Source organism: Seriola aureovittata, chromosome 3 (assembly GCF_021018895.1).
Source record: "Seriola aureovittata isolate HTS-2021-v1 ecotype China chromosome 3, ASM2101889v1, whole genome shotgun sequence".
NCBI lineage: Eukaryota > Metazoa > Chordata > Actinopteri > Carangiformes > Carangidae > Seriola > Seriola aureovittata.
This window is the reverse complement of record NC_079366.1, coordinates 10296279-10310923: the sequence shown is the minus strand read 5'-3', so window position 1 is coordinate 10310923 and position 14645 is coordinate 10296279. Positions and strand designations below refer to the sequence as shown.

At 38.8% G+C, this 14645-nt stretch overlaps 1 protein-coding gene across 1 annotated transcript in view; it reads right to left on the bottom strand.

The window, feature by feature from the left end:
• LOC130166578 (complement C3-like) overlaps nucleotides 1–11335 on the bottom strand; it is a 30186-nt gene extending 18851 nt beyond the window's left edge. Inside the window, exons 1-17 of the mRNA XM_056372266.1 lie at nucleotides 11193–11335; nucleotides 9295–9496; nucleotides 8839–9001; nucleotides 8567–8661; nucleotides 7845–7936; nucleotides 7219–7301; nucleotides 7050–7137; nucleotides 6313–6415; nucleotides 6060–6189; nucleotides 5812–5927; nucleotides 4410–4556; nucleotides 2540–2630; nucleotides 2312–2406; nucleotides 1979–2170; nucleotides 1643–1801; nucleotides 1149–1278; nucleotides 581–649 (exon numbers count right to left, since the gene is read on the bottom strand). Coding sequence (XP_056228241.1) covers nucleotides 581–649; nucleotides 1149–1278; nucleotides 1643–1801; nucleotides 1979–2170; nucleotides 2312–2406; nucleotides 2540–2630; nucleotides 4410–4556; nucleotides 5812–5927; nucleotides 6060–6189; nucleotides 6313–6415; nucleotides 7050–7137; nucleotides 7219–7301; nucleotides 7845–7936; nucleotides 8567–8661; nucleotides 8839–9001; nucleotides 9295–9496; nucleotides 11193–11287 — 2050 coding nt within the window. The 5' untranslated portion in view covers nucleotides 11288–11335. The remainder of the gene's footprint in view (nucleotides 1–580; nucleotides 650–1148; nucleotides 1279–1642; nucleotides 1802–1978; nucleotides 2171–2311; nucleotides 2407–2539; nucleotides 2631–4409; nucleotides 4557–5811; nucleotides 5928–6059; nucleotides 6190–6312; nucleotides 6416–7049; nucleotides 7138–7218; nucleotides 7302–7844; nucleotides 7937–8566; nucleotides 8662–8838; nucleotides 9002–9294; nucleotides 9497–11192) is intronic.
• Between the last annotated feature and the right edge of the window lie 3310 nt (nucleotides 11336–14645).

The following is a 14645-nucleotide window of genomic DNA, read 5'->3' as shown; positions in this document are numbered from 1 at the left end:
TGCACGGAAGCACAAAGCTTTCTGTGATTATTCTTACACACCTGCAGGATGGCACACCTTCTACTGCGCCTCTCCTCCCACTGGGCCATGGTGAGTCACCAAGATACCAAACTGGTACAGGCATGGAAATAACTTCAGTGTGCCAATAAAAATGCCATTTCATTGTGTACCCTGACAATGAAGAAGCCTGAATTTTACTTCTTCTGTAGCTCTTGGAGTCTACTTATGTTATTTGTGACTTGGACGCTGTAACACCGGCATAATCAAAGTACTCCGTCTGCATAAGTGTTAAATAATTCAACAGGGGCCGAAGCTCAGCACCAGGATCATCTAACCGTTGTCTACCTGTGTGTTATGACACCAATGTTAGACACATATTGAATGCCTTCTTCTACCAATGATTAATTTAATATAGGAAATATTTGTATTAGTTTGTCTCAGATTTTTCTTCATAAAGAATCAGTAAATTCACATTTATTTCAACGTTCACGTGGATGCCTTGCAGTATTTCACAGATCCTTGTTTATAAAACAAATTTTTTTTACATGAAAATTCTACATTAACACCTTGTGATTCTTACATAGGCTGGTTGAAGAATCCAGTGTAGTGCTGGTTCGTTTTCGTCTTCTGGGAGAAGGACATTTCAATTCTGGAAATGGAAAACAGACTAGCTCTTAAACAGAACCCAACAAGTGTTAAGCTGTATATGAGGACATGGATGGAGAATCATAGCCATGGTTTAGACTGTTATACTGACCTAAAGTAATAATTAGCTGGAGCATAATATTAGCTGAGTTCAAAGCATTATATGTAAAACAGAATTGACACACCACAATCCTTAATGGGGAGTTTAAAAGATTTTGTGTAATTGTGAATGCTCAATTTAAAAGTGAAGTTGGTTTTAAGTTTAAGTTATTTATTGTTATAATTGTTTATTATTATATATTTTATATATAATATTATAATATTTTTGCTCTGATTGTGAATTACAAAAGGAAAATAAACTTAAACTCAACTCTGCAGATTGACTAATTTGGGTTTTCTCTCTCTACAACACGCCAAGGCGGCATTAAGCAGTAAACAAAATTCCTGTTTAGAATCAGACATGTAGAATGAGGGAAGGGAACTACACTTTGAGGAAGCATCACCTTTCCTGTTGGGAGTCCCACTCCCCACATTGGAATGAAAGACCAGCCCGGCATCGTTAAACACATCAGTGCCATTTTTCCCTCCACCTGGTGTGCAGCCAGTATCGTGCTTCTCCACTAGGTCCCATACCTGAGCAGGGTTGAAGTCATGCACAGGAATACAAACAAACTATCACAATCCACCCCTTCAGTGACTCTTTAAAGTCTTATTTCCTGTTTTACTTTGAAAGTTTTTCCTTGTGTGCCTGTTTTCTTCCTGTCATTTCCCAGCTTGTAACCCAAGTAGGTCCAGGGACTGTTCAGGCACTGCTTGACCTCCACCATGGTTGCAGTCAAGCAGTGGCTGCAGATGTTTCTCCCTCTTTCTGAACAGTGTCAGAAGAATCAAGCCTAGTGGTGGACATGCGTATAGTGCAACTCAACAGTTGCAATTTACATAGGTTTTTAAATGGACCCCCTTTAAAGTATTTTTAAAGATAGGATAAAGAAATTGCCTTCTTCTGGGTGAGGCGGTGCTTGTTGTTCAAGACGAAGACACCTTTGTCAACTGCCACCAGTCCCACCGTGGCTCCTGAATCCCCAGTGACCTTCAGCTGAATCCTCCCGCCAGGCTCATAGTTTAGACGAGAAGAGTCCTTTGTTTCCAGCTTCAACTAAAGGAGGGGAAAGGACCATGAATGAGACATGCTGACTTGTATTTGTTAAAACAACTGAATAAAAACCACATACGCATACATATACTTGCATTTGTGCCCAGAAAAATACAATTAACTTGATCAGTCTGTGTGTGGGTTCATTGCATTCTGCTACATCAGTGTTGTGTGTCTCACCGAGCCCATGCAGGAGTCCTCGACATCCACCCAAACAGAGTCTGATACCAGTTCATTGTCATTTGTATGGTAGTAGACTATGATGCGGAACGATGGCAGCATGTCTTTGGTGATGTGAACTATTTTGGATATCACCACTTCAGATTTTGTCCTGTAACGTTCATATTTCACCAGTTGCCCTCTGCTCATGATCTTGGGAAACACAGATTTACACATCAGCATTTATTAAACATGTGTGTATATACTGCATAAGTTGTGGGACGCAAAACAAACACCAACGCATGCCCACAAATGCACACATACAGTATACATGTTCAAAAAAAAATCGCTTACCAGGTATGTGATGTCATTTTGTGCATTTTCCCGCTTGTTGTAATTGAAGTTGACTTTCAGGTTCTCTCCTAATTTTACCACAGCTTTACCCACCCCTGCAATAATGGTATTGCACATGCTAAACATCCAAGAGGTCTTATACAAGGTAGTTAGACAGTGCTGCCACCTGCACCACTGTCATCACCATCATCATATTACCATGTGATGTTATTTAAGGAGGTTCCTTACCTATGTGGATGTAACTATTGCTGTTGGTGTTGTATGGGTAAGCTGTCATGGTGGCTGTTGCTTGGGTCACACCAGGAACGTCAGTCGATGCCTACAAGTAAACATGCAGGTTATAATGTGCACACTTTTATATCAAGTGATGCAGGCTAAATGCAAACCTTTTTTCCTATGAACATATAATTGTGGTGGCTGACAGAGTTCTACGTACTGCAACTTCACAAAAACACATGTAAAAAGAGAAAAGATCGCCTCCACTTTGACAACATATACACAACATTTAGAAAAAAAACGCTTATGATCAAATCCTGATCTTATAACTGCATCATTGTCTGATAAAATCACCAAACACATAGTTTAAAGACAGGCTGCTGTGGTTTCAGCTATATTTATGTGTAAAATGATCACTCAGAGAGAAAGTTAGAAGCGACAGAATATTTTTCTTATTTTGTCACTTACACACTCAGCTCAGCCTCTGTCTGGGATCTACAACAGTTTCCAACTACTGTGTAGCGAACATACCTGGTCTAGCATCAGTCACAAGCCACAAGTTCATAGTAAGGACATGCAGAGCTATTAAATTGACTCTTTCTTAATCTTCCCACCATCAAACTATAAAACTGATGGAAAACATAGACAAATGATCCTTCTCTCACAAACAGACGAGCTGTTAGCAGAAGCTGGTGCTTTCATTTATCTCAACTACAGTAGGTTAACAGGTCTTTACTTCTAATCCATTTGATTGATATGAATTGATTGTCATTGTGACGTCATAGCTCTAGTTCAGTACAAAGTTACTTCATTATGTGTTCAATACAAACTCCACACTTTCTGCAATTGTTTCAAATTAAAAGCCCTCTAGCGTTTCTTAATAGGACTTTTATTGCTGTGCTTTGGTAAGCATATTGTCTCATATTCAGTTGCAGGCGTTTCTGTTGCTTACATGCTATTCAGATCTGCTAGTTTCTTTAGCAGTTACCGATGACTACTCTCTCTCCCTCCCACTCTCCTGCTCACTCTGCCCATTGTGTCTGATGTTTAGTTATTCTTCTGTCTCCTTTAGTGATAATGGTACATGTAATTAAAGAGTTTATTTGCTGGGATGGAGGTAAGCAGGGTGGAAGCCGGGAAACCAGGGCAGCTGGGTGACTGCTTGTAACAAGGGGGTACAGCACTAAGCTCCCAGCTGGCATCCGCTCTTATTCCAGCCATGCACCAGGTTCATACCCAGTCTTGTTTGACAAAAACTATCTAAATCTAGCTAAAATGCACTAAGTTGGCAACACTGCAGGCGGTAAACACCCATTTAATAGAAACTGCTTCCACCAAATCATTTTGAAAGAGCAAGGGCCAATGAGGTAACTCCAAGTCAGTCACATTGCATTTGGCTGATCAGTGGTGGAAATATGATCACTCAGTCATTCAGTGAGTGAGGGACATTCAAGATCATAGGGCTGGCTCCACTTTTGCAGTCCAGCCAACAAGACTAGGTCAAAACCTAGAAAATACCTTGACTGCATATGGTCAGTGTAATTGAAAACGTAGTTGAAAACTGTTGTGGAACCGCTGTAAACAACTGACATCCCTGCGTATTTCAATGCAGCTGAATTTCCAATAGAGCTGTTACCATTTACATGTCTTTCTGTTTCTGTTGTCAGGCAATGGAACAAGTTTGAAATAGTGACCCGTCCAACTCTGGTTCAAGTGGGTAGACTGACTTACTGTCCACACCAGAGATTTGTCACTAGGTTCTTTTTTTGATATAGTCTCTAAATCTAGCGAGAAATGCACTCAGATGTTTGTGCCCATTAATTTTGAAAGAGCAATGGCCAATGACCAATGGTGTAATGCATTCACAATTTCAGACACTTACAGTAATTATAAGTTCTTTAAGCGTTGGGTTCGTATTGATAGAAAGCCTTGCCATGCCGTTGTCTTCGGTGCTGCCTATCACATTGCCTGGATTCATCACCAATGCAATTCCTTTTGCTGGAGTGTCATCAGGATTCAGAGCTTCAATCTGCCATCAAAGACAGAAACAATGAAACAGTCAGAGAACATATCCATCTAACAAGAACACCAAATGATTATGGATATAGGATAAACTTGGTCTGTAAATTGCAGTAGCTGTGCAGCCAACATGTTAAAACTGAGATAATAAATACTCTGTATAGTTACATTTGAAATCTATTTTTCTTCTTTCTTTTCTTTTTTTTTAGCCTCATCTATTAGAGAAGTTCTGATTTTCTCATGAGGAACCATCGAACATAAAAACACTGCTGCAATAACTGTTATAAGTTATAATCACTTTTTAAATGCATTTACAGTGCCCATTTGAAATAGTTACTTTATTTGTTGTACAAGTTGAAATCAAAACCCATTTAAAAAAAAAAAAGACATGTTCCAGATTTGTTCAAACGAACGACAAAAAAGGCGACAGCTCTGAAAAATATTAAGAAATGCAAAACTAGAATATCAGGGTAAGAAAAGTGAATTATTTGCAGTACCATGTACTACTGGGTGGAATCTTCAGGAAACAGCTGCTTTCATTCTGAAGTAATCATAATCACTAGTCAGGTGGGGCAGGTAGCCTGGTGCTTGATTTGGAAGTTGATTGGTTGCATCTGAACAAGTTTATAATGGCATACTCTAAGGGGCTAATCACTAAACCAAACCAGGAATTTCACTAATTAATTTTGTCCAGAATTTTTAAGATGTTATTGTCACTTTGACCATGAGCGTTATAATGTGTACATAGAACTCAAAAAGTTTGACTTTTTTAAATTTTGATTTCCAGGGTGTAATATGGCAAAAGGTAAAGATTTTAACAAGGTATGACAACTTTCTATAGGCACTGTATTTTTAAGATGAATATCATTTGGAAAATATATATATATATATAAATATTTGTATATTTGGTATATTTGTTATATATTCTTAGGTAGTACTTATAAAATTATTTGTTTTTATGACGAGAAGATTCCATAACCACTAAATCTTGTGGCTGTACCAGCATCTATTCATATAAGAACATTTGCCAGCCAAAAATAAAAGGCTGCAGGCCCGATCTAAAACCTAGGGCTTATCCCTGAAGCACACCACTCTCCTCTCTTCTTCCTTTTTCTTGCTCCGCCTTGTGTCTGCCCTATGGCAAGTTCATATTAATAAAAGCCAGGCCCCTAGAGAATGGCAACCAATTAAGAATTACAAATGACACCCTGCAACCATTACAATATATCAATTTCATTTTACAGTCATGTAATTGTGTACATTACCACAACATCGAGGTTCATTCCTGGTTTGAAATATTTGGGTGTTTTCTTGAAGTGGATGGTGTAAGGTGACTTGACAATCTTAATATTTCTCCACTCTGCCTGCACCATTTCACCACCTTTGGAAAGATATAAACACACAAGAGCACACAGACCCATATTAATAATACATTCACTTAGGCTGCTAAATCACCCCAAACACCCCGAACACGTGACCACACACCAATAAACACACAGGCTCTCCTTCTTACCGTTTTCCGTCAGCACATTGACAGCTACATATATGGACTTCCCCACCAGGTTGTCGATGTTGTTATTGTTGTTGTTGGCCTGTATGATGTGCTCTTTCCTCAGTGTGACCTCTCCCTCACCTTCCTCGATCTAATGTGACATAATATACAAAATGATCTTGAACTACAGTAAGTTGCTAGTTGGTAGGTGCTTTACCAAATCTGTAGTTGCTGTAGTTACTGAGCTGCAGCAAACAAGGGACTATGTGCTCACCGACACTCTCTGAATGGAGCTTTGAAAGGCAGCCTTTTGACCCTCATGCATGAGCCCAAATACTGCAGAGGCTGACCCTTCCACATCTTTACCAAACAGATACCTAAAACCACAAAAGAAGAACATGTTAAGGCGCACAATGAAATAAAACAGAACGATCAAAAGGCAAACGCAACATTTATATACAAACATCTATATGTAGTATTCAGCACTCCTGCCAAAGCCCCTCAGCAACAGTTCTGACAGTTAAGAGTAGTAATATATGTCCAAACATGCATAAGAGTGATAGCAAAGGATAGGGGTATGTTATTCTGGAGAGGTCATGTATTGATTCATATCCACTGAGGGTTTTAGTTTCTGAATGGCTTGTTTTGTGTTAATTTTTCTAACCTCTCGTTCTAGTCTATCCGAGCATGGCTATAGGTGATTGCTTTGTAGCCGCAAACCTCCGGATAGTAGCTGTCATTGATTATCCACCGGATTTGTATCAATCAGGCAGTTTATACACTTAACTTTATAGTAGATTTGGCAATAAAGTGTACATAACTATATGAAAGCAAGACAGGACAGGATGCCAACAGGAAAGCGTGGTCGCAGCAGAGCATGCACAGTATAGAAAGAACACCCTTTACTTTCTGCTCCAATCATTACATATACAATACATATACAATACATTACATCACTAATCAAACTTTTCTCAAACGCTCCCTAAAGTTACGAAAAAAAACTTCACATACGTAGCTTTAATTTTGATGGTGAGCTTTGGACTGTTCACATGGAAGAAGGAGCTCATAGGCGTCAGTTTCACCTCAAAACTGGGCAGCACTGAAAAAATTAAATGCATTTTATTGTGTAATGCTTTATACGTTTTACAGTAAAGAACAGTTCAGGTGAAAAGGGACTCACCGTATTCTTTGACCTCAAACTCTGCAGAGTAGCTGTACTGTGGGTTGAGGGGGAACTTGGCCACCACTTTCCAAAGTCCCAGACTAAACACCACACACACACACACACACACACACACACACACACGTCAACAATGAATGTTTGAATGAAAATTGCTATACAATTAAAGTCTGATAGATTGATTTGTTGGTGAAGGGAATAATTGAAACTGAGATACAGTTATCTGTGATTTCAAATGAATGACGGCCAGGGGTGTAAATCCCCTGCTTCCAGCGCCCTTGCTCAGACCACATCTATCTTCAAACTCTGCCTTAATTTTGATCCCAAATACACACCTGTAGAGTGACTGTATCGTACAAGGTTGAGATACTATCGCAGCAACAAAATGTGTCTACATAGAGACATATTATCACCTGCCAAAGAACCGCCTCTGTGGTAGTTTCCACTACAGTAGGTGTTAAGGCTAGACATGACAATCTCCCAGGAGGTGAAAACAATACCAGTCATGCTGTTGCGGCTGGTTAATATACTACATGCTTGTCATAGAAATTAATTTCCCTGTTAACCATGTTAATAAAAATAGTGTACAGAAATGTAAATCAAACTAAATTAAATTAAACACTCACCTGACAATTTCACTGAGGGGGTAAATTCCAGAGTACATCCCTGAATCCAGAATGACTGGACCAGGAAGACTTAAAGAGATGCCTTCAGGAGTCTAAATATAAACAACATCGACCAACCATTAACAGTGAGCCTTAGGTGGACGAAGCAATTCTAATCCAGTGCACTTTTTGTCAAATTTAGTGAATATCTCCTTAGGGTCTGCTAGCTGTCCAATCTGTGTGTGCTGAAAGAAAATCTGGTGTTCCTACATAGCCCTGCTCTGTAAATGGGGAACAAACAAAGTGGCTTGGACTGTGCCACACAAGGGATAACGGAAAGAAGAAGAGAAGAGGGAAGATGGGGCAGAGGGAGTAAATTTAAGAATTACCAGTGCATGGAAGACATGCACTCGCCAACTAACCAGTTGTGGTCAGCGGTCACAAACCAGCCAGAATAAGTCAATGATAGTATTGACTCACTCTGGCTAATGTTTGATCGCTGGGGGGGTGAAGGCAGGGGTATATTTATTTTGCTGTTGAGTTCAAATATCAACAATCTTTGCCCAGCACTAATAACTCTACCTTTAACAAAATGAATGTAGTAAAACCATCTTACAACAAAGACCTTACAACAAATCTTTTGTCTACCATCCATGAGTCTGATCAGCTCCTTGATTGACACTTGGCCATTTTAAAAATTTGAGTTAAGTGTAAGTTATACACAATACAATATAATACAATACCATCATCTCAATGGCTACGGAAGCATAAGTACTGGTTGGGGTATCCCTCTCCACAGGCTCCATGTTGGGTGTTACTGCAAATATCCTGAAATGAACTGACAGAAAGAGAAAGAGGTTCATGTTACTGTAGTTTAAAGTACAGTCATTCATTTACAAACATGAAAAATGCATTAGTCAAACTAATATAAATAAAATCACACTGTGATATATTTTCTATAGAGACCCTCTGACAGAGTCAGTGTCTTTCAGCAATGATGTAGTACTGGACTCACCTATACTGTTTGGGGTGTAGAGGGTCTTGTCAGTCTGGATGAAGATGTAGCCGGACTGGAAGGACACTAAGACGACTTTCTCCAATATTACACCAGGGAAATGAGCTTGCAGGTAGACATGCTGCGTCATGCTGGGAATTTTATAGAAGGTGTCAGAAGGGATCTGAAACAAGTATGAACAGACAAGGTGAGGATAGTGTGGAATATGTGCGAGGAGCAGAACAGGAGTATGATTACCATTTATAGACATTATAGATATCAATTTTTTTGTGTTGTGTGTGTGTGTGTGTGTGTCTTCTCTTGTGTGTAGTCTTTATTACTTTAGATTAGTTGATGAATGCAGGGTATATGTAAATGCTGTTACTCAGACAAAACATACAAAAAATTAATAAGACTAATATGTTGTGACAATGATTTCATGTAACAATGTCATATCCGTTAATATTTCTACATTACTGTAATTTGTCCAAACTGCTGGAAATTATTGTCCTTCGTAAGGGTCACAGATGTGTCCGTCAGTATCGTGGATTTGGTTGGACTGCTCAACACTTTGATGATGACCCTCATGTCAGGTTGAGCATCACTGCAGCCCTGACACTCTATAAAGATATTTTCTTCTGCTCCTACACGCAACACGTTGGGGCAAGACATTATGTTCCTGCAGAACAGTGGGAAAGATGGAAAACGTGGTCACTATACAGACACTTAAGAATACATTCATTCGACTTACAAATGCGGTATGATCTAAGCCACAGTAGATCAAGGAGAAGCCTTTGAATAAGCTTCACAACTTACACGACTGCCACAAGACTGCAGGTGCAAATGTGAGGGGGTCAGTTATTTCAAGACTGTTTATGTTTATTATTGTTGGTATTTTATATTGTGAATTTTAGAGACCCCCCTGATTTATTTTTGCGTGTAATTCTGTTCATTTAATGGTTTAATTTGCAATGCATTTAGTTCATTTATGAGTTGAGCGCTATTTGAGTTCCGCCACCAGGTGATGCTGTTGAGAGACAACAAGAGACAATTTGTTTAATGCGCTAAGAGAAGAAGAAAACGCAGTTCAGCAATGTTGTCCTAGTAACCAGCATGAGAGCTTACATGCTAGTTGCTTTAGCAGCTAAGGACACAGAGGCGGACTGTAAAGTTATTGTTTCCTACTTTATATTGTGTAAAATAAATAAAAGACACTGTGAGAGACAGTCCGGCTTGTAAATTCATCCTGAGCTGCAACACAAAGCGTATAAATGTTTTGCAAATGAGATCGATAGTAAATGCACAGACAAATTTAGGCAAAAAACTGCCTACACATCCCATTACAAGAGTAAGTATCATTGTAAATTATTATTTGATTTGCACATTGGGTCTGGACTTTATACACAGTTAGTCGTCTATTGATTACTTTGATTAAGATCCAGCACTGAATCAATAAAACATTTCAACATTATCCTGTACTCTGTTTGTTGTCTCTTGTGTAATGAATCCCTGTGCAAACTCACAGTACTTTGAATTTGTGTCACAGACAGAAAACTGGACTGCAGCTCCTCATTATGTGAGACATGATGTTATGAAACTGAACTGATTTCATGTTCTTGATTTTTGGGCCTGTATCAAGTATTTATTTGCAGGTAATTCCTGGCCTTACTGTTGCTCCCATTACAGTTTGTCTCAACTACTTTTTTTTTTTTTTTTTGAAACACTAAACAAAATCAAAACATTAGATGGAATCAAATTCGATTTTTTTTGTTTTGTAAATGCCTAAATTATTTCTGTATTTTCTTTGTCACTGACACTTCAAGCTCACCACTAATCAGTACTCAATTCAGCAAGTGCTAGCTCAAATGTGTTTGATAAATGACATTTCATGAGCTGCACTTTTGGTAACGTGATGGCGTCAATTCATCCTGATCAATCCCTTTGACATTATGACAATCTCAGATTAGTGAAAACAATATTAAACATCTATGTTTAAAAGGTCTTGGTTGTTATGAATTTAATATTTTTTATGCGAGGACATACACAAAGAGCTTTCTGAGAAACACAGAGGCACAGTAACCACTTTTGGTCCCAAAGACAAACTCAATGGATCTGGACATTTGAATAATATGTATATAAGCAATAAGAAATATATATTTATCATTTGTTACTGTATACTGAAAATATTCAGTATTTTAAAAAACGTTTTAAGAGTTATTGTCATGTCAGTCGTATGCCACAGCAACTGAAAAAGCAGACGTTTCACCAGTAAAGATATGAGCATTGAGAAGCAAGGCTGAAAACATTTCAGTTCTTTGAAATTTTAAAACAATATTCAAGATGTGGAGGTATAAAGGTAAGGCAGATCTACTTACAATGGAGTTGCATCAGTTAGACAACACCAAAAGAAGAGACCCAGAAGGGCCAGCTGCCACAGCTGAGTCTCACCTATCGTCCTACCTGATCCCATATCTGCTGTGACTACAAACTCCCACTCAGCAACACTCGCCTTTTATCCACTCACCTCGGCAGATATCCTTCTGCACCTCCTTGTGGTTAATATACATAATACACAAAACACATAAATGGACAGGCCATTTTGGCTAACTATATAGGGGTTACATACATGGCAACTTATGGCTGGCTTATGTCCACCATTGCTGATATGTTTGATGATGCTATTGCTGAACACATTCATATTCTTCTCAATTTTATTTTTGCTCTATTTTTATAATACTTGAAATATTGTTCAGAAGTTGGGTGTAGTATCGGACTTTTCCACATTATTATTTTGATAAGTTGCTTTACTATTCTTCAAAATGTTCTGTGTGAAATGTTTTTTTTTTTTCAGATAATTGTTTATCTATCTGATTTAACACCTTGCTCAAAAGTTAGTTTTTTTATTGTGCCAGTAAAAAGTTTTCTAATGTTAAGCTCATTAATTGTATTCATGTCAAGCCATTTGCACATGTCATACAAAGGGTAAATTCAAAGTAGTTGGTAGAGGGTTGGCATCTTGTGTAATGTTTATAATGCAGATATTGACATTAGGGGTCTATTCCAGTAAACAGGTTTAACAAACTCTGAGTTGATGAACCCTGAGATGGGAATTGAGTTTTCAGTTCCAGAACAGCTGAGTATGTTTGCTCTGAGTTGTATATGTGTCTGAGAAATATAAAAAGCCACCTCCGACACAGGCAGAGCAGTTTGCCCTGAGCCAGAACACTGAGCGACCAGTGGCTGAAGGCATCTGAGCCAGTCACACACCAGGGCTCAAGATGTGTGTCTGTACGAGAGGCCACTTGAAAGATAAATCCTACTCGGTTTCACACATAACATCATAATGTCACATGTTCAACACTATACTTTTACACAAGCACTACTAATACTCTCTTACATGCACAATCATACTCTCTCACACACATTATTATATGGGCCATAAACCATACTCATTCAGACACACAACAGTACTTAAAAACACTTTCATACTCTCACACATACACCATAGTATTCTCTATAGTAGTGTATTAAAGACAGATTAGTGGTGTGAATGAGAGAGAAGATTGTTGGCAGGATAGAAATTATAGTGTATGCGAGAGCATACACTATAATGTGTGTGAGAAAGAATGATACTGTAAGACAATGGTGTGTGAATTAGTATAATAAATTGTGCGTAAGACAGTATGATTATGTATGTAAGACTAAATGAGTTTATCTGAGACGGAATGGGAATGTATTTGAGAAGAAAACAGGTGTTTTTGACAGAAGATGCTAATCTAAGTAAGGGAAAATGATTCACTGTGTGTGAAAGGTTATAATTGAACAGCAGATTAGTTTGTTCAAACAGGAAGATTAACGTTTAAATCCTCATTCGTTCATTGGCTTACAGCCCTAAAAATAAAGTCAGCAACTTGAAGTTGGACCACTGACCTATATAGCAAGAGGCCTTGACTGACATTGTTACTGGGATCCTTCAAACCACCCCAAAATGCAGGAGCAAGGTATGTGCAAGGAGGCCTATATTACACACACTGGTAATACAGGAATGTATGTCCTTACAGTTCATTCAGCAGAGATAAGAAGAACAAGAAAGTATGAGAATTATTCAATTCATGTTTAAGAAAGCTGGCAACATGCAGGGGAGAAATGTAGCATTGATGCAGGGGAAATTGCAAAATTTTTTTAATGAGAAATGACACAGGGGGGATAGCCATTAATGCGTTCAAAGCTGGCAATAAAGCGGGGGGGAAATAATAGCTATGATGCAGGAAAATGAATTCTTGATGCAGAGGAAATGCTAATAAATATGCAATGGAATAATGACTTAAGATGCAGGGAACATTGGCAATGATGATGCAGGGAAAAAATAGCCAAATGATACAGGGGATTAGAATCCATGATCATAGAAGAGGATGAGGACAGAAACATCACCACCACGATATGCATGACTTACGTGATGATCAGGGTCTAAGAGATCTTTGAGCAGCTATTACTGAGGTGGACTCGGTCGTATGTAGGTGGAGTAGGCAGAAGAAGACCAGCAGCCCAGCTGCTGAAGAGAGGCTGAAGAAATTCCTTGCATTGCAGCAGAGATGGCTGCCCCTATTCTAAATGAATGACCTGAGTAATGCTGAGGTGATGAATTACATTTAAGGAGAACCTTTTTAAAATGATGAGTAAACTAGCTTTGAAATGGGATTATTGCCTGGGGTTATAAAAAGAGGTGATGGTGAATTAGTGGAGGGTCTGAGGTTGATTGAGGTTGTCTAATGTCGTCTAATGTCGGGAACAGAAGGGAAGCATTGGAAATATCTTTCAGTAGCAATTTTACTCCTGGATTGGCAAAAAGCATCGAATGTATTGTGGATTGAAATGGCGAACATCAGTGCAATAGCAGATGAAGGCACATAGGGTGTCAATAAGTGCATGTGCCAGAGGAATGTTAATTGAATGACAAAATGGATGTGTAAAAGTTCACAGTATAGACAATATCTGTTATGTGCAGGGATAATACTCCAAGGTGTGTTACTGTAATGTGGTTGTTGATGGTTGATGAGGCCAGACACAGAAGAAAATGCAGGTGCTGGTCCATCACTGGGAAAGACTGGACAGAAATTCTGGTCCTGATACGGACATGTGATAGGACAATTAGTTTAGCATCACGCCGCGTCTCTTTACTCGCCTGGAGCTTTCTCCTGTGGAGGAAAACACACCAGCGTTCATCCGTGTTTCGCTTCTTTGCCGTTGAACGTGGTTTCTTGTCAGAGCCGTCGTTTCGGGAAGGAGATAAAGATCGCTCTCTAGGAGCTTCAGCCATCTCTGCGTTTCTGTGATGCTCGTCGTCAGCTTTTTTTTTTGTTTTTTTTGTCTAGTTTGGAGCTGTAGCGCAACTTCAAGGTCAGGAGGAAGTTCTTCTTCTCCGTGGGACTGAGGGCAGACTAGACGCTACACTGACTCACACAGCATCTAGTGGCATAAAGTGGTATTACAACACGGTCCGGGACGCGGCTAGTTGGTTAGCATGCTCATTTCAGTAGATATCTCTGAAATACAATAGATGGAGGTCTTGTTTCATGACATCATCACTGTGGCTCCTTCACATACTATTGATGGTGTTAAGTCATTTTTTTTTTTTTTTTTTAACATTTTAAACTAAAATTCTGTCCAGATTTGGCCAGATCTCACACGTTGCACCTTTAGGTATTATATTATATTTCAGAATATTATACAGTCCCAGTCAAGTGTTTGGACAGTTACACATCTTTTTGTTCTTCAGGCTATGAGCTTCTGCACGTTTAACTTTAATTAAACTAACACTAAAATAACAC